The 23,960-nt window shown below is 43.3% G+C and overlaps 1 protein-coding gene across 1 annotated transcript in view; it reads left to right on the top strand.

Moving 5' to 3' along the window:
* LOC144260180 (collagen alpha-6(VI) chain-like) overlaps window positions 1-23,960 on the top strand; it is a 35,546-nt gene that overhangs the window by 2,703 nt on the left and 8,883 nt on the right. The window contains exons 2-3 of the mRNA XM_077808736.1: window positions 11,355-11,424; window positions 23,297-23,857. Of these exons, the coding sequence (XP_077664862.1) occupies window positions 11,355-11,424; window positions 23,297-23,857 (631 nt within the window). The remainder of the gene's footprint in view (window positions 1-11,354; window positions 11,425-23,296; window positions 23,858-23,960) is intronic.

Below are 23,960 nucleotides of genomic sequence, written 5' to 3'. Positions count from 1 at the left end.
TAGTGACATAGATGGGGCTACTTGCCTGAGCTAAGTAAACAGGCTGTGACCCCTTATATCACTTATATTACATAGTGTTCTAAAAATTAACTTTCATTTTAGTTATTCTGTGGTAGTTTCTGAAGAAATAGTTCTTTTTGGCCTCATTTGCTGGAAAGGAGAAATGTCAGTGGGGATTTCATAGCTTTAGCATTCTGACTTTTTATTTTTAGAGAAAAATAACATATGATTTCTGTATCCTGTTATGAATTTCTTAGGAAATTGTGTAAACTCGTAAAGAGAAGGGCTGGAATCCAATTACACAAAGGTAATGAAGAAAGTCTTAGGAAACAAAAACAACGAGGAGTCCTTGTGGCACCTTAGAGACTAACACATTTATTTGGGCATAAGCTTTCGTGGGCTAAAACCCACTTCATCAGATGCATGGAGTGGAAAATACAGTGGAGAGGTATAAATACACAGCATATGAAAAGATGGGAGTTGCCTTACTAAGTTGGGGGTCAGTGCTAATGAGCCAATTCAATTAAGGTGGAAGTGGGCTATTCTCAACAGTTGACAAGGAGTGGAAATCACTTTTGTACTGCTAATGAGGCCAAAGTAATCAAGGTGGCCCATTTCAAACAGTTAATAAGAAGGTGTGAGTATCAGCAGGGGAAATTAGTTTTTGTATTTAAAACAGTAGTTTTAACAAATGCACGCAGAAAAAACCAAGCAATAACTGCAGAATTTGGTTTTAGAGTAAATCAGGAGATAGGTAGTTGAGTGATACGTGGAAGGGTTCTACTTTAAATATATCCAAATCCAGGTTTATGCTATATCAGTGTTGGCCTAAAATAAAATAGACTGTAGGAATAATAATAGTATCCCCAAGTTTTTATGTAGCACTTAAGGAAGTATGCTTGAAGTTCTAAAGTATGACCCCTTTTCCCCTTTCCACCCCTATTACAATTAAAAACTAGTTTGTGTTATTCTGAATTTTTGGAAGCAATAATGTTTCCAGATTTTTTGGCCAGCAATTTCTCTATCCACTACCTTCAGATCTTTATGTAAATATGTACGACCACCATATACCACCATTCTCTCAGCACCAAACTGCTCCTCACCCAATCCTAATTATCCTCTTCAATTGTTACTGACTGGTGACACTCGCAGAATAAATTCAGACCTGCTTTACTCTCACACTGTATCATAAGCCTTTTGTGTATCCGTAACAGAAACCTTTGTCTTTCTTTTCTACTGTTTCTACAAATAGGAGCTATTTTGTTATGTTGTTAAACAGGTGGAAGGGGTCTCAGGCTAAAAATGTCATCTCTAAATGTAGTGGGCCATATTTATCCAGGACATAACTGAAGTACATGGAGGTATGTCTGGATGAATTTGGCCCACTATATTTTGGATCTGCCTTATATTTGTAAAACACAGCTTGTAAGACAATTAGATAACAAATGTGTCTGGGACAGAGATTATCAAACCAAATTGAGACTGAGCATGACACTGTATCAGGTGTAGTGTGTTTACCTGTGAAAACACTCAAGGGTCTGTTTCCCCACTAGCAATGAATTATTCCACCCTACTCATGCTATCCCTTGCTATGGCCTCTGCTGCAGCTGTTATAGAAACCTAGTTACAGAATAAGCCTCTGTTTTGCTTTGAATATTTGTCCATGTGGATCCTACTGGAGATGCACATGTGCCACATCTTTGCAAAATTAGTCTTTGGAATAGCCATATCTATTAAGGCCACTCATGTGGCCTGTGCCACCTCATGTTCCTGCGTGAAGGCATAAAGAGCGGAGCAGCCACAACCCTCCCTCCGTTCTCTCTTACCCCCTGTGGCTGTGAGAGAGAATCCAGCAGTGTCTGACCTGCAGTTTCTTGAAGAATTTATTCTCCTCTAAAAAGATCTTTGATCCAGTTGGACTTAATAAAGATACTGACTAATTCAACAAATCCCCTATATAGTGGAGTCTGGTGCTTCATGCCAACTGCCATGTCTAATGGTGGACTCTAAACCATCCAGATTTAAACCTTGTCCATCTTGTGGCAGACTCACCCCCCGCAGTTGGGCACAGCAGGCAGAAGAGACAGCTGAATGAGAGTTGCATTGCACATGAGTGCTCAGTTTCTTGCTGCTTTTCCTCCAGGAACTGTAAGTCCAGAGACTCATCTCAAGCTGCATGAGACCAGTCTGTGAGGGTCACCTGAGTCCTGGAGGAACTGGCAGCTGCCAAACTGGAGAGACCCCTCAAGCAGGCATCAAGAGACCCCTCAAGCAGGGTCCAACCACGAGAAGTCAAAAAGGGCACGGAAGACACTGACAGTGGCAGCCCCAGTATCCATAGCCTTGGCACTGGCAACCTCGGCTTTGACCCCAAAGATGACAGACCTGGTGCTGAAGACAGAGCACAAGCAAAAACTTGCAGGCACAGATGTTTGAACCCACAAGGATCCCACGATATATACTGGTTGAAAAAGTCTCATCAGGGTCTCATCACAGGCAAGGCTCAAGTGATAGTGGGCTGGCCAATACCCATACACATGTCACTGTTGGCCCTATTGGCCATACTGGGGACCACCATCACACATGCCTCACGGAAGAGGAAGAAATCTCGCTCCCCTAGCAGCATTGCTAGCCAGGCCTTCCATGGCAGACCCAGGATCAGGTCTCTGCAAATAGATTGAGGCAACACTGGAGGAACCTCAGCAACCTCCTCGTCTGCTGACAGTTTTCATCTTCATCAGATGAAGCAGTGGCACTGGTACCTGATAACTTAAGTGTTCCGAGACCTTTTGACCCAGCTCACTGAGACCATGGACATTGGTGAACCAGGAGAAGTCCCATGAGCTCGTCAGTATCCTGAGGTCATCAACCCCAGATAGGGCTGCCCAAAAAGGCAATCTAGGACTGCATCAAAAAGGGTATACTCAAGCCAGTTAAGGGACTTTGGCAAACCACAGCCACTCTTCCTCATTCTCAGCTCTCATCCAAGAGATTTGGAAAAAAAGGCCCTGTTTGCAAAAATATAATTTTTTTTCATATGGGAGAGAGTGGCTGCCTTTCTAGCAAAACTCCCACAGGATAGTAGAGAGGAACTGAGAGATGTCATAAAGGGGGCCAATGGTCAGAAAAACTCCTTTTACAGGTGGCCATGGATGCATTGGATGTGGTTGCCATGTGGCTGGCCACAGCCATCATCATGAGACAGGCCTTCTGGCTTCAAGCGCTGGAATCCCTAGAAAAGAGCAACACGCTATAGAGGACCTGCCATTGGGAGAGCTAGAGCTCTTCAGCAGCCAAACAGATGAAGCGCTCCCCTCTCAAAGATTCTAAGGTCACACAGCAATCACGAAGGATTTACACACCATGGCCCTACCCATACAAATACCAGCCCCAACAGAAGAAGAGAGTTCCCTTCTAGCACCAGATTCAACAACTGGAGCACTCTCTCAGAAAAAAAACCCAGTACTCCAGGAAGCGACAATCTTCTCTGTTGCAAAAATGGCACCCTCTCAGAGGCAGCAGGTTTGATGGGAATGTTGGGAGCCACACCAGAGCAAACCCAGGGCTTCCCAACATCTTTTGGAAGCTGTCTTGCACTCTTTCATTGGGCTTGGTCTACAATCACAACCAACAAATGGGCACTGTACATACCCCAAGGCTACCCCAATCCATTTTTGCTCCTTTCCCCTTATCCAGCTTCTCCCTTTCCCATTCCTCTTCATGGACCCTTCTTACAAGAGCTACTGCCAACATAAGTCGCCTCATTGCTTTATCTAGGAGCCATAGAAAATTACTGGAGGAGTACAAAATAAACTCACTAGCAAATAGTTTGCTGTGGAGATAAAACAGTTGCTGAGGCGAGAAACGTAAAAGCCTGGAAGTGATTGTACTCTAAGCATTAAATTGAGAACTTCTGCCTATGCAAGGGAGTCAGGGAACACTGTTTCCTTCAACATTGTAGCTTATGGGAAGCTTATCATCCCCCAGTTCCTATTCCTGAAGTTGATACTTCATTGGCTGCCCTAGCAAAAGCTGCTGCATATAAATGAGCAATGTGTGAGAGGGCACTTTCATATCAGGAAAAGAAAGCTCAGTATCAGGTAACAAAAAGCAGAACTACTGGTGCAATGGGTCACTTGTCACTGTAAGTCCATAGCTCGTGAGCCTTCAAAGGCTATTTTATATCGGTTCTTCTATCGTGCTCATCGCTATAGTGGCTAAGTGCCTTCCAGTAGTGTTTAGCACAACTTGACTAACATCTGTGCCATGTTGTTTGTTTTCTCATTCTCTCCTCAGTGGTAGAAGTCTGTGCAGGGAGTGTCTTGTTTTGGCAGGGTTTGGTTTGTTTCTTTTAACATACATGTTGCTGTGTGTTAGAGAAAGCAAGGGCAAAGATAAGGGTCTCGTGCTTGGAGCAGAAGTGGTGAGACCTGTGAGGTCCTTAGTCCTTGTGAGAGTTCATTCCACTGTCTCAGACCAGCCACTGAGAAAGTTCTGTCTCCTACACGGATGAGCTTTACCCACAATCCACTTTAGATAACTAAAGTGTAAGAGGTAGTTTTGCAGAATGAAAGTTAAATTTTGTCCTTTTTTATCTGTGTAGTACACATTGGTTTGAAATTTGGTGGTTTAGCTTTATCTGCATAAAAACTAAGAAAACATGAGAAAGTACATACAACATGCACAAACAAGGTAGATGAACAAAATGTCATCCAAAAACCCCTCAAGTCTGTTTAGCCTTATCTATAAAGCAAATTGAGCATTTGTGTTGAGTTGTGCAATTCTTAGAATTTAATATAAACTTCGAGATATTTTCTCTAGTTCAAGTAATTGTGGGTGGTCTGAGCTATTGGACCAATGGTGGTCACCATTAAACTCATGAATTCCCATTCCAATCATTGTATTTGCATGGGCGTAAATGAGGACAGAATTTGGCCTTGGAAAGTAAAGATTTATGACATATGTAAAACCTGTTGCCAAGTGAGGTTTAGGATTCTGTTGTATTAATGGCATCAGAGAGCATCAATTTTGAAAATTACACAGCTCCACCCAGGTGTTTGATTTACTTTGGAAGATTAAATAGACTTTTATTTAAATATTTTCTTAGGTGCTGTTTGTCTGAACTTCGGAAGTTAGTGCCTTTGATAGCTTCACCCCTCCATGCAGATGGGAAGATAGGGAAGGTAAGAGTGTCTCAGAGTTGCTATACAAGAGGAACCACCTGTATTCTGAAGTGGCCCCAGTGCCCTCTACCATTTACCTCCCATACATAAAGAGAGATCATTGACTTCAGCAGGCTGTGGATTAGGTTCCTATAGCAGTTTGGAGATCCTCATACAGCCTGCCCACCTCCAGTATTACCAATTCTAGCTATTTTTTCAGAGTCTCTCAATATTTGGGTTGGCTAATGGTTCTGATGAATTTCTGGTTTACAGAATTGCCAGCCTTCATGGGTCAAAAGTCATGAGTCAAGCTCCAAAAATCGTGAGGTTCTTTTTTAACTGTGTGTTGGCTTTCTAATACTGGAATGGTGGGAGTGAACTTTTCTCCACAATCATGAGGGCTAGAAACTCAGCTTTATTTTTTAAAGTGAGATTCTCATGCAATCATTTGATCACTTGATTAAAGCAGCTGGGACTTTAAGTCAAACAATAAATATTGTGAGACACACATTAATACAGCATTGCCAACTCTTGTTATTTCACCATGAGTAATATGATTTTTGGCTGTTTCTGGAGCCAGTCTCAATATGATAGGAGAAGGAGCAGCTCTCATGGAGTTTCCAGCTGGCTCAGGGGCAAGATCCCCTCTGATTGGCTGCCCTCCCCCAATCAGGGCTAGCACAGGAGTCTGGCAGAGCTGTCTTCCCTACCCTGGAGAGTAGATAGGAGATTTTTGGGGAGGGAAGCAGAAGAGGGAGCAGCTGATGATATTCTCATTGGGGTGGCCTGGGAGGAGGAGGGAACTGCTGGAGGTGCCCACCCTCCCCCCAGGATTGGGAAGCAGAGAAGGGGACTCTGCAGCAGCTGCGGGGACCCTGCAGCAGCAGCACCCTTCTGCCTTGGAGAGAGACACGATGAACCACCAGAGGTACACTGGGCGGGGCAAGGGGCAGATGTGGAGTTGGGGACCTAAAGTTGATGTAGGGGTTGCGGGGAGTATAATTAGTTGAAGGATGGACAGATGTGGGGCAGGGAACAGAGAAGAAATATCAATGAGAACGTTAGTTTTGTGGGAAGAAACTAGAAGCTCCACACCATCAGGCAGCAGCCAAAGCTTTGCATCAGAGGCCAAAATCAGCTTATGTGCTACGTTTGGGAGAGTTGGGATCACTACCTGTCACACACAGTGATTTGCAAGTCAAAAGACAGACCAAACAACACAACTTAACCTTTAAAAGAAGTCATGATTTTGGGCCTTGTTTAGAGTTGCCAACCCTCCTGGACTGTCCTGGAGTCTCCGAGAATTAAAGATGAATTGTGATGAAACCTCCAGGAATATAGCCAGCCAAAATTGGCAACCCTAGCCTTGTTGGAAATAATTTTCCTAATAATTTTATTAAGATTTACCATGACGTCAGATTCCACACATGCATTCTTTTGTTAGTCAAAGGCCACATGGTGTTGGTTTCATCCACAATATCAGCTTTAGTATTTACACCCTGATATTCTATATCCATAGCAACAATACAGTTATAAGCATTGGCCAACATACTTACAACAGGATCGGGAGGTACCGTCCCATCATGGCATGACTCTAGAGCAGGTAAGAAAAGGCCTGACAAAGAATGGCTAGGATACCTTCCATTTAACACACTATAACAAACAAGTGATGTCACTGCTGGTTATTGGACCTTATTTAAAGTCGGTGGAATCACTTTAGGGCTGCACTCTGCTCTCTTCAAGGTTTGTTTTTCTTACCTCACTTTGCCATATTTTCCCCTAACTACTAAGCTAAGCATTTCTCTATAATAAATTAAACAAACATATAACCACTTATTTACTGCACTTGGTACCCAATTAACCATGTTTTCTTTATTTGTATTACTTCAGCTCAAACCTTAAATAAGCTAATGCTGTGTTTCCAAAGAGTCACTATATGTTTAACACAAATAACCCCCCTTTCTCTTGATTTTCTTTTTGCTCACATACTTTGGGCCTACTGCTCATGCTAATATCCAAACTCAATTTAAAAACATCGTTCACTCAGGCCTAACATGGGTCTATATTCCTACAGGCCCAGCTGATTCTATTTTGGAGTCTAATTCCTGACTTTTTGATCTTTTGGGGTTGGCAATACTGATAACATCATTCAAGTTAGCAACAGTGGATTTCTTCCTTCAGACCAGTGACATTTTGTCCTAACTCAAAATGGCCACCAACTCCAATTGCTATCAGTAGGACTGACTGCCCTCAGCATGGTGGCTGCCACTTCCCTACAGCCTTTACACATCAAAGTGACGCTGCCCCCATTAAAGATGGCCACCATCTCTGATTGTTTCCAAGGGGATTGAAGCCAGGTTTCCCTCAGGGAAGTCATGGTGACTCCTTAGTCACCATGAGGGGACCAGGCAGGGGACAAGAGAACATGAAGGATCTGGGTGAGTGTTAGGAAACTGTACAGGAAACTGAGGAGTCTGAGGGAGCAAGAGTAAGGCTAAGGAGATGCAGGAATATGTGGAGACTGAGGGAGTGCAGAGGAGTGTAGAGAGCAGGCAGCAGATTGAAAGTGGATTCAAGGCAGTGGGGAGGCAGGAGGCAGATTGTGGGGGACCCAGCAGAGGCAGCATGGGGTCAGACTAAGAGGTGCAGAGGTATGTGGGGACGAGGAGCCTGAAGTGGGTGCAGCAGAAAAGTGGCATGGTGGAGAAGGAGAATATGATGGGTAGGAGACTGAGAGGGGGAAGAGAAGGAATTAGTAGGTGTAGGTGGTGGACAGGAGACTGGGGGATGCATGAAAGGGGAGCGTGAGCGATGTGGCTTGCTATCCTGTCTAGTTAAGGAGCGAGGCTGGCCTCCCAACTGTATCATATTTCATTGTAGTTTTCGCCATGGGGCATTTAAGGCTCATGGTTGTGCTGTTACATGCAGGCTAATGGTGTTCTTCGGTCTGCAGCAGCTGGGGCTGGTACAGCGGTCAGCAGAAGCCAGTGAGAGAACAAGAGGAGACACCACCAAGCAGCACACGTCCTTGGATGTGTGTGTGTGTGTGTGTGTGGTGAAATCACCACAAAGAGGACACCAGCACGTGCTGGCAGCACCTCTTCTCCTTGGGCGTGTGAGAGGAGCCGCTGCGAGCCATTATCTGCTGCCAACCTGTAGCCGGAGGAACAGCAGAGCTGGGGAGCACTCTGTGGAGCTACCCTCCACAACCACTGTCACTGCCTGATGCAAGCCCACAGGCTGAGAGGAGGAGCGAGGAAGCCTGAAGAGGAACTGAGCTACCACTGCCTTTACTGTTGCTGCTGCTCCCTGAAGAATTTGCAGATAGTTTCCTGGCTCTTTTGGGGTCGGATATGGAGAGCAAAAGTAAGGGAGTGGGGGAGAACAGGAGGCAACAACAGGCAGCAAGAGGAACAAAGGGGAAAATGGGACTGGGGAGAGGAGGTGGGAGGGCAAAGGATACTGTTTGTGAGAAGGACATGGGTAGTGCAAAGGGGCTCTTTGGTTGTGAATTGTGCCGTAACTGATGGATTACAATGATTCTTAAGTATAAAACCTGTTTTGGGGGCGGGGGGGGGGGGATGTATTTTCACTGTTTGAGTCCAAATAAGCCAGTTTTGCAATTTAGTTCAGCAATGAGAAAAGATCCCTAAAATCAGATTTTATGACTAAAAGCCATTATAATCCGTCACTTGCGGCACAGTGGGTAAAAAAGCCCAGGTGTTCCACACGTTGGTCATTTGTCATGTATTTTGATGAGATTGGATTGAATCTGTAATGCCCTATGCCATACCCTGGAAGCTGCTTTTTTGAATAAATCCCTGATATCAGCTTGCTTGTCTTCTGCCTCTTTTGCATAAAAGTAGAGTGCAGAATGGGCAATTGCATAACCTCCTGGGCAGTATACTAGTCCTGGTTACTAGATTGAAGATTTGTATAGGGGAAAATCAGAAATGCCAGTTAATAGAGCTTTCTGGTTGATAAAGTGCCAGTTAACACAGGTTTACTGTATATGGCTTTTAAGCATTTTTTTTCAATGTGTATTGATTTAAATTTCCACAGTTGCAGAAAATTAGGGGGGAGGGTCAGACAATGGGAGGGGTCAGACAATTATTTAATGACAGAACATGCTGAAAAAATTAAACCTTTATAATCGTTAAAATGCAATTTTTCAACACCATCTGTCAAAATATTCAAAGTAAATAACCTTAAATCAAACTCTACGAAGTTCTCGAGCAGCATTTTTCTTTCTTTGCCTATCTGTGCATTTTGATTATTATCAGTGGAAATATTTTTTGTGGGTTTGTGTGTGTGCGTGTGCAAGAAAATCAATGTTGAACAACAGTTACCAATTAAAAAATCTCCTCTTTCCAAGCCTACTCATCAGCTTGGGCATGTTCACTTTCAAATAAATGTCTAGTTTTGGCTTTTGTTATCCATTGTTATTAACTAGTGTGTCATACTCTTCATCATAGATCTCCTCCTCCTCCTAAATTCCAGCTTAGGTTTGGGGCAACAGAAGTATGTTGTAGCAGGGCAGCATAGCTTACACTGCTGCTTCCCTTAGTGAACTTGCTCTATGAATAAATGACTTCAGTTTCCCAGGGCTGCCAATTTCATACCTTTCAATAGCACTCAATTTAAAAATGCCATGTATGGCATGCAACTGTAAAGTATACTGCATTATCTATCTATCTACCCACTTTTTAAATGGCCATTTCCTCACTCTATATGTGGGAAATTTTCTCTTTAAAATTATTATTACTAGAATATACAGTAGATCATGGCTGTCAGTTTCCGAGGAATCTCTGTGGTCCAGCAGGAGGTATTGTTGTTTATATAACTTACAAATAAAAGTTGGAAGAAAGGAGGAAAGTGCTTTCCCGCTAATTATCTCTTTGTGAGCAGTCCAAAAAATTAGTGAGTCAGTTGTGGCAGAAAATTCACCTGGCATATCATTAAGCCTGTGTTTCTGCATCTTTGCAGCATTACTCCCTAAAGAGGGATGAGGGTCACCTCATTATCCTGGCAGTAAAAAGAACTTGTGAAAAGAAGCATCGGAAGGGATTAATATAGATAAATTAAGAAAACATCAGCACCCTTTCTAAAAGCTGCTGAGAAAAAAAAAAAACCTTGCCCAAGGCTGCTACCCAGCCCTCAGCAGCAGAATTTACAGGAATGACTGATGCTCAAAGTGAAAATCAGGTTAGTAAGAAACCCAGGAGTGTGATGAAGCCCTGAGCTTCACCCTCACAGCTGCTGTTGGCAGTGAACTCAGCACTGAAGACCAACCTTCTTCACTGTGTGAGGAGACGGGGAGAGATTATTTCTGGTGGTTTGGAAGCCTTTGAAAGATACATATTTTAATTGTCATCATGGGAGGGCTTTTTTGGCAAACTACTGATAGAGTTGCTTTTAAAAGGGGTTCAGTCTTTCCTGAGCCACTTTGGAGGGTCTAAAGTTTTGAGCTGATAAACATCTTCCCTTTATGTGGTAAGTATCACAAGCTGTCTTCTGCATTACCAAGGAAAGCTACAAAATTACATTTCACTCTGTGGCAAGTTTTGCATTTAAATATACTGTTAGTCTGAAATTTCCACTCTGAAGTTTTGGTAATATACAGATTTTTCTCTCAAATCTCTTGAACTTTGATTTGTATATAGATCTATCAGTATAATCTTTTTCTCTCTCCCCCCTTATTTATATCATTATATATAGCCAATGTGTGTACACATATTTAAGTTTAACTTTTTAATTCTGAATTTCCTGAGTATGCAATGCTTGTTTTTAAGATAATTACGATGTTCCTGTAATGTTTTAGACTCTTAAACTACTGATACGTTTGCCCAACCCTAATGCCAGATAAATGTTTTACTTTTTTTGTTCACAAATATAGTAAAGGGGAAGGATGCTCCAGTGGCTAGGGCACTAGCTTAGGATGTAGGAGATCCTGCTTCTATTCGCTTCTCTGCCATGGACCTCCTTTGTGACCTTGGGCAAGTCATTTAGCCCCTCTGTCGCTCACATCCCCATCTGTAAAACTGGAATGATAACACTTCTTCATAGGGGTTTTGTGGGGATAAATACATTCAAGACAGTGATGTGCTTTGAGCTTCACAGATAAGAAGTGCTATATAAGAACTAGGCATTATTATTAACACTCCATAAGGCATCCATTTCTTTCTCCATCAGATACCAATAAGCCATATGTACCCCTTTAGTCATACTCGCACTCTTAACACAAAAATCAACTTCTGTGATGGTAAGGTGGAATGATGTTACATGTATATGGACTGTATGAAAGTCAGATGTGCCAGTTTCTTGATACAAAAGTGTATAAGGTCGAAACTAAGATTTTTGAAACTAAGAGCACAGGTTTGCTAAAATTGGGGTACATATGGCTTTTCAGTATCTGCTAGAGATGGAAGTGAAAGAGTTATTGATGATGTTGTAGGGTATGAGAAAGTGGCAATGAATGCCAGAGGCTTTTCCCTTCATATCTTATATCAATGTTTTTAAAATTTTGGGTGAGTATGATATGTCCTGCTGCCATCTTAACTATGATGAAAGTTTCTGCTTGTGTTAATGTATTGTATATAAAGCTATACATATACACACTGTACTTTTTGTATATTAAAAGATGCTGGTTTGCAAATGAAGGCGTTACATTCTTTGAAAATCTAATATCCCCAGGATAATTTCATTCTTATTCTGATCTGGATATTTCACAAAACTCCAGCATTTCTTATTTTTTAGTATTTTACTTTTACAAATCAACTTAACATATAGATTATGAAGAATTCCCTAGGTTTGTCTAATTTATAATCACATATTTTTTTCCATTTATGCTCTCATTTGAAGATATTGAGGAATGGTAGTAATTTATGTTTGATAAATTATTCCACTAGAACAGTGGTGGACAACCTGCAGCCTGCAGGCCGCACGCGGCCCATCAGGGTAATCTGCTGGCGGGCCACGAGACAATTTGTGTACATCGACTGTCCGCAGGCACGGCTGCCCGCAGCTCCCAGTGGCCGCAGTTCGCCATTCCCGGCCAATGGGAACTGCAGGCAGCCATGCCTGCAGATGGTCGATGTAAACAAACTGTCTCACATCCCGCCAGCGGATTACCCTGATGGGCCATGTGTGGGCCACAGGTTGCCCACCACTGCATTAGAAATATATGCATCTAAAGGAAGGTTTTTTTAACCTCATCTAATAAATGGATATTTTAGCCTGATGACTTTAAAGGCAGGGATTACTAGGTTCCTCAAAACTGCAGTAAGACTTGATACTAAAAAGTGACAAGTGTGTTTCACTTTTCAGGTCTTGCTAGGTCAGTGGTTCTCAACCTTTCCAGACTACTGTACCCCTTTCAGGAGTCTGATTTGTTTTGCGTACTCCACGTTTCACCTCATTTTAAAACTACTTGCTTACAAATCAGACATAAAAATACAAAGGTGTCTCAGCACACTATTATTGAAATTTTAGTTTGTACTGACTTTGCTAGTGTTTATGTAGCCTGTTGTAAAACTAGGCAAATATCTACATGGGTTGATGTACCTCCTGGAAGACCTCTGTGTACCCCCAGGGGTTGATAACCACTGTGCTAGGTGATCCCAAAATTGCTGTGTTTACAAAGAGCTAGACTTTGTCCAGGACTGCATAACCACTCAGGGAAACATGATCTCCCTTCTGCCTCTGTCTAGATCTGGGCATGGAAGGGGAAAGCGATAATATGCCTGGCTTGTTCTCCCAGAGTGAGAGACTTTCTGTAGAGAGCAGAAAGAAAAACAGGTACGTTGGTGTGCTAGGCCAGGAGTATAATTTACCAGTGATTGTAGCTGAGTAGTAAAAAGCAGAATCCCCAATAATATTGTTCCAGCATTTTGAAATAGTATTGAATGTTTGCTATACCATTATATTGCCATCATCATTCAGTATAAAATGTAGTATTAGAAATTAATGATCAGCCCCCTCTCCTCCATTGCATTATCCCCCCTTCCTACTACCCACCAGAAGCTCCTCCTTGGGTGTATTGCAAAGAATGGGCTCTGCAGCGACTCACGGAGAGGGAGGTCCCATTCAGGAGAAGGATGGGCCCATATTAGTGGAGGCGTTGAATACTTTTAAAGAAAATGCAAGTGTTTCCCAGAGGGGCAATTTCCTTCCGTCACCTTCCATGCCTCCTCCACCCAGAGGCTTTTACTGCTCCAACTCCCCTTCCTGGAAACTTTTTCTAACCCTGCCCTTCCATTGTCTTCCTGTTGAAAAAGCCTGCCATTACGTCTGCCCCAAAACCTAGGTCACCAAAGGCAGGCCCCAGGCAAGGTGTACTATGACTGTGACACTGCATTGTTTGCACATTCCTAGGAGGAGCAGTTCTGCTCTCCTCCTGTGCAACTGCCTTCCCAGTAGGTATTTATGATTATAGTAACAGTTGATAGGAACAGCATTTACTTCCACTTCCTGCTTGAACCCCTGTGGTGAAGGTTTTGTTAGTTGGCATGTTTATGTTTTGTTTCTTGTAGAGATGGGCATGCCTGGCCGATGGCAGCTTGGTTCTTGCAGAAAGAATGTTGCCACGGGGTAGAGGGCTGTCAGAGGAGTAGCACCAAAAAGCCACCCCTTTGTGGGATGGGAAGCTTACTCTTCCCTGTAGTTCAGCAGACTCTATGGGGCTGAGAGGCAGCACCCTTCCCTTCTTGGTGGCTCTACCGATCCCTCCAACTGAGGGGACAATTCAAAGGTAATCCCCTGAAGTTGAAGTTGAAATTTATTGGCCCCCTCTCTCCTGTCACATGAGCATTTCTGAGGAGTGTACACTTTGGCTCTTTGAGTGTTGATTTTCTGATGTGAAAGATACAAGTAAAGCCCTTGTCCTTACAGCATTATCATTCTGTCGGTTGGCTGTCCCTTTTACCTGTGAATTTTACTTAATTTCCCCTGCTTCTCCTTGAGGAAACCATCAAAACCAGCAGAGTTATGTTGTGGGGAGCCGAGCTTAGCACTCTCTAAACGAGATTGCTGCAGCACATTGGCTACTCCCATTATGGGGTAGAATATCTCTTTTGCCTGATGGCACCTTAGAGACTAACCAATTTATTTGAGCATGAGCTTTCGTGAGCTACAGCTCACTTCATCGGATGCATTCAGTGGAAAATACAGCTCATGAAAGCTTATGCTCAAATAAATTGGTTAGTCTCTAAGGTGCCACTAGTACTCCTTTTCTTTTTGCCAATATAGACTAACACGGCTGCTACTCTGAAACCTTTTCCCTGATGTGATCTTAAATTAAACTATTTTCCCTGATTCTTGTTTACAGTCTCACCTGAAAGTGAGAACAGGTGTTCTCATGGTATTGTTGTAGCTGGCATACCAAGATATTTACGTGCCAGATGGGCTAAAGATTAGGGAGACCAGACAGCAAACGTGAAAAATCGGGATGCCGGGGCGGGGGGGAGGGGGAGAAAATAGGAGCCTATAGAAGAAAAAGACCCAAAAATCGGGACTGTCCCTATAAAATCGGGACATCTGGTCACCCTACTAAAGATTCATATGTCCCTTCATGCTTCACACCATTCCAGGGGACATGCACCCATGCTGATGATGGGTTCTGCTCGATAACAATCCAAAGCAGTGCAGGCCAATGCATGTTCATTTTCATTATCTGAGTCAGATGCCACCAGCAGAAGGTTGATTTTTTTTTTTTTTTTTGGTGGTTCGGGTTCTGTAGTTTCTGCATTGGAGTGTTGCTTTTAAGACTTTTGAAAGGATGCTCCACACCTCGTCCCTCTCAGATTTTGGAAGGCACTTCAGATTCTTAAATCTTGGGTAGAGTGCTATAGCTACCTTTAGAAATCTCACATTGGTACCTTCTTTGCGTTTTGTCAAATCTGCAGCGAAAGTGTTCTTAAAATGAACAATATGTGCTGGGTCATCATCTGAGACTGCCCTAACATAAAATATATGGCAGAATAGGGGCAAAACAGAGCAGGGGACATACAATTCTTCCCCAAGGAGTTCAGTCACAAATTTAATTAATGTATTATCTTTTTTAAATTAGCGTCATCAGCACGGAAGCATGTCCTCTGAAATGGTGGCCAAAGCATGAAGGGGCATATGAATGTTTACCATATCTGGCACATAAATACCTTGTAATGCCAGCTACAAAAGTGCCATGCAAATGCCTGTTCTCATTTTCTGGTGATGTAAATAAGAAGAGGGCAGCATTATCTCCTGTAAATGTAAATAAACTTGTTTGTCTGAGCAATTGTCTGAACAAGAAGTAGGACTGAGTGAACTTGTAGGCTCTGAAGTTTTACTTTGTTTTGTTTTTCAGTACAATTATGTAACAAAAAAAATTCTACAATTGTAAATTGCACTTTCATGACAAAGAGATTGCACTACAGTATTTATATGAGGTGAATTAAAAAATACTATTTCTTTTGTTTATAATTTTTACAGTGCAAATATTTATAATAAAAATAATATACACTTTATTTCAATTACAACACAGAATACAGTATATGAAAATGTAGAAAAACATCCAAAATATTTAAAACATCCAAAATATCCAAAACATTTCAATTGGTATTCTATTGCTTAACAGTGCGATTAAAACTGCGATTAATCTTTTAAATCTTTATTAATTTTTTGAGTTAATCGTGTGAGTTAACTGCGATTAATCGACAGCCCTAAATGTAATACAATGAAACCGACCCTGAATTTGTAAAATGTCTCACAAATCGCAAGATTGAAAAAAAGTTATATCTAGCTTGCCTCCTATCCTAAAGCCTTTTCTTCTTATAAATGCAACTGGACAGTATTTGCACGTACCGTGAAAATTTATATTGTCTGTCAAGCAATAGATTCTGTCTGCTTTCCAAAAGATTAGGATTCCATTCACTATATTTTCTACGGCCAAATATAGTTTTCAAGCCACTGACAGTGTGTAATCGAACTACATTTTTTTCAGCTGTTTCTTGCGATTGTGCTGATTATTTAAAGAAAAATAATAAAGTCAGAAAACAAAGTGTGGAATCTAAACTATGCTGGATAGTGTAATTTTGATTGACCTTTGTCATAAATATAAAGGGAAGGGTAAACCCCTTTAAAATCCCTCCTGACCAGAAAAAAAAATCCTCTCACCTGTAAAGGGTTAAGAAGCTAAAGGTAACCTCACTGGCACTTGACCAAAATGACCAATGAGGAGACAAGATACTTTCAAAAGCTGGGCGGAGGGAGAGAAACAAAGGGTCTGTGTGTCTGTCTTTATGCTGCCTTTGTCGGGGATAGACCAGGAATGGAGTCTTAGAACTTTTAGTAAGTAAACTAGCTAGGTATGTGTTAGATTATGATTTCTTTAAATGGCTGAGAAAAGAATTATGCTGAATAGAATAACTATTTCTGTCTGTGTATCTTTTTTGTAACTTAAGGTTTTGCCTAGAGGGGTTCTCTATGTTTTGAATCTAATTACCCTGTAAGGTATCTACCATCCTGATTTTACAGGGGGGATTTCTTTATTTCTATTTACTTCTGTTTCTATTAAAAGTCTTCTTGTAAGAAAACTGAATGCTTTTTCATTGTTCTCAGATCCAAGGGTTTGGGTCTGTGGTCACCTATGCAAATTGGTGAGGCTTTTTATCCAACATTTCCCTAGAAAGGGGGGGTGCAAGTGTTGGGAGGATTGTTCATTGTTCTTAAGATCCAAGGGTCTGGGTCTGTAGTCACCTAGGCAAATTGGTGAGGCTTTTTACCAAACCTTGTCCAGAAAGTGGGGTGCACGGTTTTGGGAAGTATTTTGGGGGGGAAGACATGTTCAAACAGCTCTTCCCCAGTAACCAGTATTTGTTTGGTGGTGGTAGCAGCCAATCCAAGGACAAAGGGTGGAATATTTTGTACCTTGGGGAAGTTTTGACCTAAGCTGGTAAAGAGAAGCTTAGGAGGTTTTTCATGCAGGTCCCCACATCTGTACCCTAGAGTTCAGAGTGGGGGAGGAACCTTGACAACCTTCATAGAAATTGGCTTTGTCACACAGATTCCAAAAATTCCAAACCTGAATTCATCTCTACGAAGAAGGGAGGCAATGTGATTCCTCTTCCCTGGGGCTTCAAAGAGCTGGTTAGTTCCCCAATACAATTTAGGGAAGCCCTTAACATTGGCTTAACTTGAACCCAGCTGGCCATGGTCCGTATGAGTTTTCTGGCAGCTAGGAAACAGCTGTTAATAAGACTGCCTCTGCCATACCTCCAACCCCCCTGAAAATGCCCTGGTACACTCCCGATGCTGGGGATTTACGTAACAGGGATGGGAGCATGCAGAGCTTGCTGAACCAACTCTACAACTGTCAGAGAGCTCCTTGAACACAGGATAAACTATAAACGAAACAAGCTGGCTTCCATCTGTTGTGGGACCAGAGACTGCACCCTTGCTGGGACTTTCAGTATAGCACAGAGACATCTAGTGGCCAAATGACATACTGACAAGTAAATATTAACTTAGGCTTGAATAGAGACTGGGAGTGGATGGGTCATTACACAAAGTAAAACTATTCCCCCTCCACCCCCGACTGTTCCTCAGACGTTCTTGTCAACTGCTGGAAATGGCCCACCTTGATTATCACTACAAAAGGTTCCCCCCCCTCCGCTCTCCTGCTGGTAATAGCTCACCTTAACTGATCACTCTCGTTACAGTGTGTATGGTAACACCCATTGTTTCATGTTCTCTATGTATATAAATCTCCCCACTGTATTTTCCACTGCATGCATCCGATGAAGTGAGCTGTAGCTCACGAAAGCTTATGCTCAAATAAATTGGTTAGTCTCTAAGGTGCCACAAGTCCTCCTTTTCTTTTGTGAATACAGACTAACACGGCTGCTACTCTGAAACCTATCTCGACGCAGTTAGTACTTCCATAGACAAGTAACTCAGCAACAAGTTGTTACGGACTCACAGGACTCATGATCTCTCTCGGCTCCCTGGGAGGAACCGCCTTCAGTGAGAGAGTCCTTCTCAGGAGCCCACTCTCTCTCTGGGGTTAAGCTTTAGGCTCCACTGCCTCCTGGGACTGCACCACTCTGAGCCTTCAGCATGCCTGTCTCTCACTGTGAGCCCCCTCAGGAAGTCCACTCAACCTGGACCCCCAGGGCCACCCCGATCTCTAGACTGCAGCGACTCAGCCAGTGTAAAATGGAAGGGTTTATTGAGCGTCTGTAAAAAGCATAAGAGGCTCTCAGGGCTCTCGGGCCTAACATCCCTCAGCAAAGTACATCTAGGTCTCGTGTCACAATGGAATGCAGAGAGCCATTTCATTGTACAGCTACCACTATAAATCTCTATTCTCGTTTAAGCTGTATTTTATTTATTTAAATATTATGTTTTAATAGCTATACACAAGGGACACATAAAAACACCTGTAAAACATGAACTCTTAGGAGTTTCTTTATATTAAACCTGAAATGCAGAGAAACATGTAGTTGGAAGGAACAGTGGTAGCATTTTAAACTGCCTTTCATCATTGCAGAGAGCCTCATGTGCAATAATACTCATAATTTGTAGTGATCTTTAGTGTTGCAGTGGTATTCAATTACATTATAAGGCAATGTCCAAATCTTGGCAGGCCAGCAGGTTCTCTCTAGAGCCAAAAGGCTCTTCAGGGTTTGCTTTCTAGTAAAAATACAGCAATTACTGATTTCTTTATGATGGGGGAGAGAGACAGGGAGTAGCTGCAGGAGACAGGAGCCTACTTAGTACTCCTTGATTGAGGGGAGCTGGGAGGAAAATGGGAGCAGTAGAGGCCCAGGGAAGTAGGATATGAACCCCCCGCCCCAGAGCCTGTCTTGTCCCTGCCTCCTCCTGCCTGTGCTCAGCTCCTGCTCCCAGCTGGGGGCTCTGCTGTAAGGTTGGCCCCATGACTCATTGCTGACTCTGGGTCTACCCTGTGCTCCTGGGCTCTTCGACCCCCGTGCTTTCCTGCTCAGCCCTGGCTGCAGTGTGCCTTGCTGAGCCATCTCTTAGCGCCCCCAGTCTGCCATGCTAGGGCTTGGCACTTGCTGGCTCAGAGGATACTCTGGAGCTGGGGAGGGAAAGGGGCCAGAACCATGAATGAAGGCTTTTTGTTTGGTCCACTGGACACCAGCTGTTCCTTCCTGCTCCTCACTGGTGGCTCTGCTCTAAGGGCAGCTCCACGATCCGGCTCAAGCGCGCCCCAGGCTTCTAGCAGCAGTGTCCTTGCATTCCCCTGCTAGGCGGCCCCTTTCCCTCCCAGGCTGCAGTGTCCTCCAAACCAGCAGGTGCTGGACCCGGGCAGGGCACTTGGAGGCAGGTCAGCATGGGGATGCTGCAGCTGGGACTGGGCAGTGGCTGGAGCTGCTGGGAGCCCGCTGTCCAGGGCAGAGCTGGAGCCAGGTATTGGCGGAGTCCTTACAGTAGAGCTCACAGCAGGGAGCGGGGTGGAACAGCTGATGCCCAGTGGTTCAGACGGAAGGCCCTCAGGGGCCAGACCTGGGCCCCAGGCAGGCCACTGGTTGAAGAACACTGCAGTATTTCCTAATGACCCTCATCAAGGGTTAGGGACCCATTGTACTAGGCACTGTCCCGCCCCCAGAGAGGTTACAATCTAGCAGTTAGAAAGTACGGGGCAGGAGAATAAACTAACAAATGGGAGGGCAGTGAGAGAAGGAAAAACTAACAGTAGAACTAGGGCCAATGGGAGCTGCGGAGTCGGCGCTCGAGGCGGGGGCAGCACAAGGAGCTTCCCTGATCACCCCGAGCCGAGCGACCGTGGGGGCATGTTGGCCGCTTCCAGGAACTGCACGGAGCCATGGCAGGCAGGGAGCCTGCCTTAGCCCTGCTGCACCACTGACTGGACTATTACGCTGACCAGAGCCGCCAGGGTCCCCTTTTGACCGGGTGTTCCAGTCGAAAACCAGCTGCCTGGCACCCCTAAGCCAGGCACATTTGCATAACTCAGTGTGGTCTCAGTAACACCTGGCTGCCAGCCTAATCAGTCCCAAGTGGCAATGGTTTGTAGGCTTGTATCTTTTAAAAGTAGGTTTCAAGGAGGAATCTCAGTGAGAATAACGTGATGGCTTGTGAATGTTGTCAGAAGGTTCTTCTGCAGCATGTGGGGTGGCATGGGAAAAAGCAGGAAGGTGCTTCTGAGACAAGCAGATAAATGGATGCTCAAGGTTGTAACTGGCAGAGCGAAGGTGAGGGTCAGGCCCATAATAAGAAACTAGATTTGAAAGGTAAGGGGCTGCTGATTCAGTGGAGAAGGGTGTGACTGTGCCCCCCATAAGGCTTTATGGAATATGCTTATGAATATATATATGACATAACTGGAATATGTTTTATGCTACCTATGACAGGTAACATATATCTGTAAAGGTTATGATCTACTGAATCTATTAATCCTATTTGTATGCATGTATCATTTTTTGTATTCGAAGTTATGAATATTGGCTGTGTACTGGCTTGATTTGTAGCCTTTGTAAAGCATTTGGTCAGCTTCTTGAGAAAAGAATGCATGAATTAAGTGCCCAGTCAAGAACCACTTAAGCCAACAATGAACTTGAAGACGCCAATCCACATCTGAGCTTTCCCAGGAATGTGGCTTGGCTGGTAAGAATCTGAGTCCTGCATGGACATGTGATTTGCCCATGGGACTCCAAAACTCCATCTTGGAGCTGAACTTTGCATAGGAGAGAGGAGGGGGTCACCACCCACCAGAGAAAGTCTATTTAAGCCCGTGGGAGACCTCCTCCATTTTGTCTTCAGCTGGCTAAAAAGAGAGCCTCTCCACCCCCAAGGATACTTGAAAGAAACTGGAACAAAGGACAGCAACTACAGGGGGTGTGAGTGATTGCTGACCCAGACTAGAAGGAGACTAGTCTGTAAAGGGAAGCTTACTGGGTGAGGTTTTTGTCTATATTCAGTTTTCTTAGACATAGACTTGAGTGTTCTATTTTATTTTGCTTGGTAATTCACTTTGTTCTGCTTGTTACTACTTGGAACCACTTAAATCCCACTTTCTGTATTTAATAAAATCACTTTTTACTTAATACATACTCTAGGTTAATTAATAATACCTGGGGCGGGGGGTGGGGAACAGCTGTGCATATCTCTCTATCAGTGTTATAGGGGGCCAACAATTTATGAGGTTACCCTGTACAAGCTTAAAACAGGGTAAAACAGATTTATTTGCGGTTTGGATCCCACTGGGAGTTGGGCATCTGAGTGTTAAAGACAGGAATACTTCTTAAGTTGCTTTCTGTTAAGTCTGCAGCTTTGGGGTACATGGTTCAGACCCTGGGTCTGTGTTGGAGTAGACTGGCATGTCTGGCTCAGCAAGGAAAGGTGCTGGAGTCCCAAGCTGGCAGGGAAAGCAGGGGCAGAAGTAGTTTTGGCACATCAGATGGCAGCCCCAAGGGTGTTTAAGGGGAAGCCAGTGGAGGGGTACAAAGGGGAAATGATGTCATCAAAATCACCTTGGAAACATTTTAAATAGGTATGAAGTGGGAAGGTTGGAGGCATGAGTGCCACACAGGTGAGATTACAATAATTAATGTCTGATTTCATGGATAAAGAAGAAGACAATGAACCCTTTACCATTTTCCTGTTTCTTTATCTGGAGTGCTTTAGATTCTTATAACAGTATATTGGGATTGGACTACATCTTTCCCAACCCTATAAGTTTCCTTATACTAGTGTATTATGCAATCATGTTCCAGGGTCCTTTTGATATTTGATATATGGGATTTTTATTTTATTTTTCCAGCATGAAAGCTTGGAACATTCATTCATAATATGAAGATGCTGCTGACTTTGTTTCTCTTCCTTATTGGGAGTCAAACTTCAGTAACTCAGACACCTGGTATGTCAGTATCCTTTGTATTCTGTTGTATTATGTGATTTTTTTTTTAAAAAAAAACACCAATATTTAGTCCCCAATTTTCCCAATTGTGAAGCCTGAGACTCTTGAGTCAGGATCTCTATACCTTATGAGACTTTGTATAATAGACTGAAACTGTGTTTGGATAATGGAGATGGACATTAGATTTACATATTAGGTTGATTAGTGCTCTTGTAAACCTTGACAGACAAGTGGGTACCTGGGATTTAATAACTCAGCATGTGCACAAGGAGGATCCATTCCTGCACCCTATTCACACGAGTTCTGTTGGGGATCACTGGGATTCTACATGTAACGTTCTGCAGAACTGGGTCTTTGGTATAAATCCCAGGCACAGTGAGAGCTAAATTGTGGCATTGCATGTGTTGTAAGCTGTGAGTTGATGGTGACCCCTCCCAAACAAGGCATACAGGTTACATCAGTGGCTTTGCTTCATGGAGTTCCCCTTCTGGAGATCTGTAGAGTGGCAACATGGAGCTCTATGCACACTTTTACTAGGCATTATGCCCTTGAAAGGGTCTATTCGGCATATGTATCCTTTCAGATTGCAGGATCACGCTGCCAAACACATCAGGGTTCCCTGCACCTTCCTCATTGAGTACTGCTTGTGAGTCACCTTGAATTGAATACACATAGGGACCATCATTTGAAGAAAAAATTCTGGTTACTTACCTTACAGTAACTGGTGTTCTTCACGATGTGTGGTCCTGATCTGTATTCCACTGCCCACCCTCCTTCCACTCTGCTTCTGATCCCTTCTTTGGGTTATTCATGGAACTGGAGGAGGTGGTCAGTCCATGTGGTCCCTTATGCCCTCGACTTGGAGCACAAGGAAATGATGGGCACTGATGCGGCCCAAGCGACACTGCTGTTGAAAAATCTTCTGGTCTTAGGCACATGGAGTGCATACACACCTCGAGTGGCGTACAGATAGGGATCACATAACTTGAAGAACTCCAGGTATCATAAGATAAATAACCAGCATTTCTCAGACATTGTTACTTTACATTGAGGTTACGGCCACTTTGCACCATAATCACCTCACTCTCTGGCAGGTTTTCTGCTGCTGTGGAACTCCACCTGGGTTTGTGTCATTGTATAAATACTGGTTGACTCTGGGCCCTAATTACATGTCTATCTGCTTTGGTGCTTCTCTCAGTGTTTCTCTTTACATTTTGTTCTCGCACTAATGCTGTATACAATTTCTTTTTCCGTGTAGGATCTGTGGTCACAGAGGAAGCTGATATTTATGTGCTCATTGATGGCTCAACAAGCATTCATCCTAATGACTTTGGAGACATCAAAAATTTTTTGAAGGAAATGGTTAAGATGTTCAACATAGGGCCGAATAAAGTTCGCTTTGGAGCCGTGCAGTACTCACATGTCAAAAGACTGGAGTTTGAACTCAATGAATACAACAAAACAAATGATTTAGAGACGGCCATTGACAACATTAGGCAAATTGATGGGAATACCTATATTGGAGAAGCTTTGACTTTCATGCAGCCACTGTTTAAAAAGGCAAGGGAGCAGAGAGCCGGCAGGGTGCCTTGTCACCTCATTGTCCTAACAGATGGGGAGTCACATGACAGTGTGAAGGAGCCTGCTGAGAGCCTGAGGAATGAGAAGGTTAATATTTATGCCATTGGTGTAAAAGATGCAAATGAAGGACAGCTACATGAGATTGCAGGGTCAGAGAGCAGGACTTTCTTTGTGCAAGAGTTTGACTCTTTGAAAAACATAAAAAATGAAATTGTTCAAGTTATCCGTTCTGAAGAAGGTAAGGAAAATTTTGATTTTGCCCTTTGAACTCATAGTGCTAAATGAACATGGAGCCTCCTCTTATATAACAAACAATTTCAAATTCAAAACATGATAAGCAT

The sequence above is a fragment of the Eretmochelys imbricata genome, chromosome 2 (genome assembly GCF_965152235.1).
Source record: "Eretmochelys imbricata isolate rEreImb1 chromosome 2, rEreImb1.hap1, whole genome shotgun sequence".
In the NCBI taxonomy this organism is placed as follows: domain Eukaryota; kingdom Metazoa; phylum Chordata; order Testudines; family Cheloniidae; genus Eretmochelys; species Eretmochelys imbricata.
Note: the sequence above shows the minus strand (reverse complement) of the source record. Positions and strands in the feature narration are given on the sequence as shown.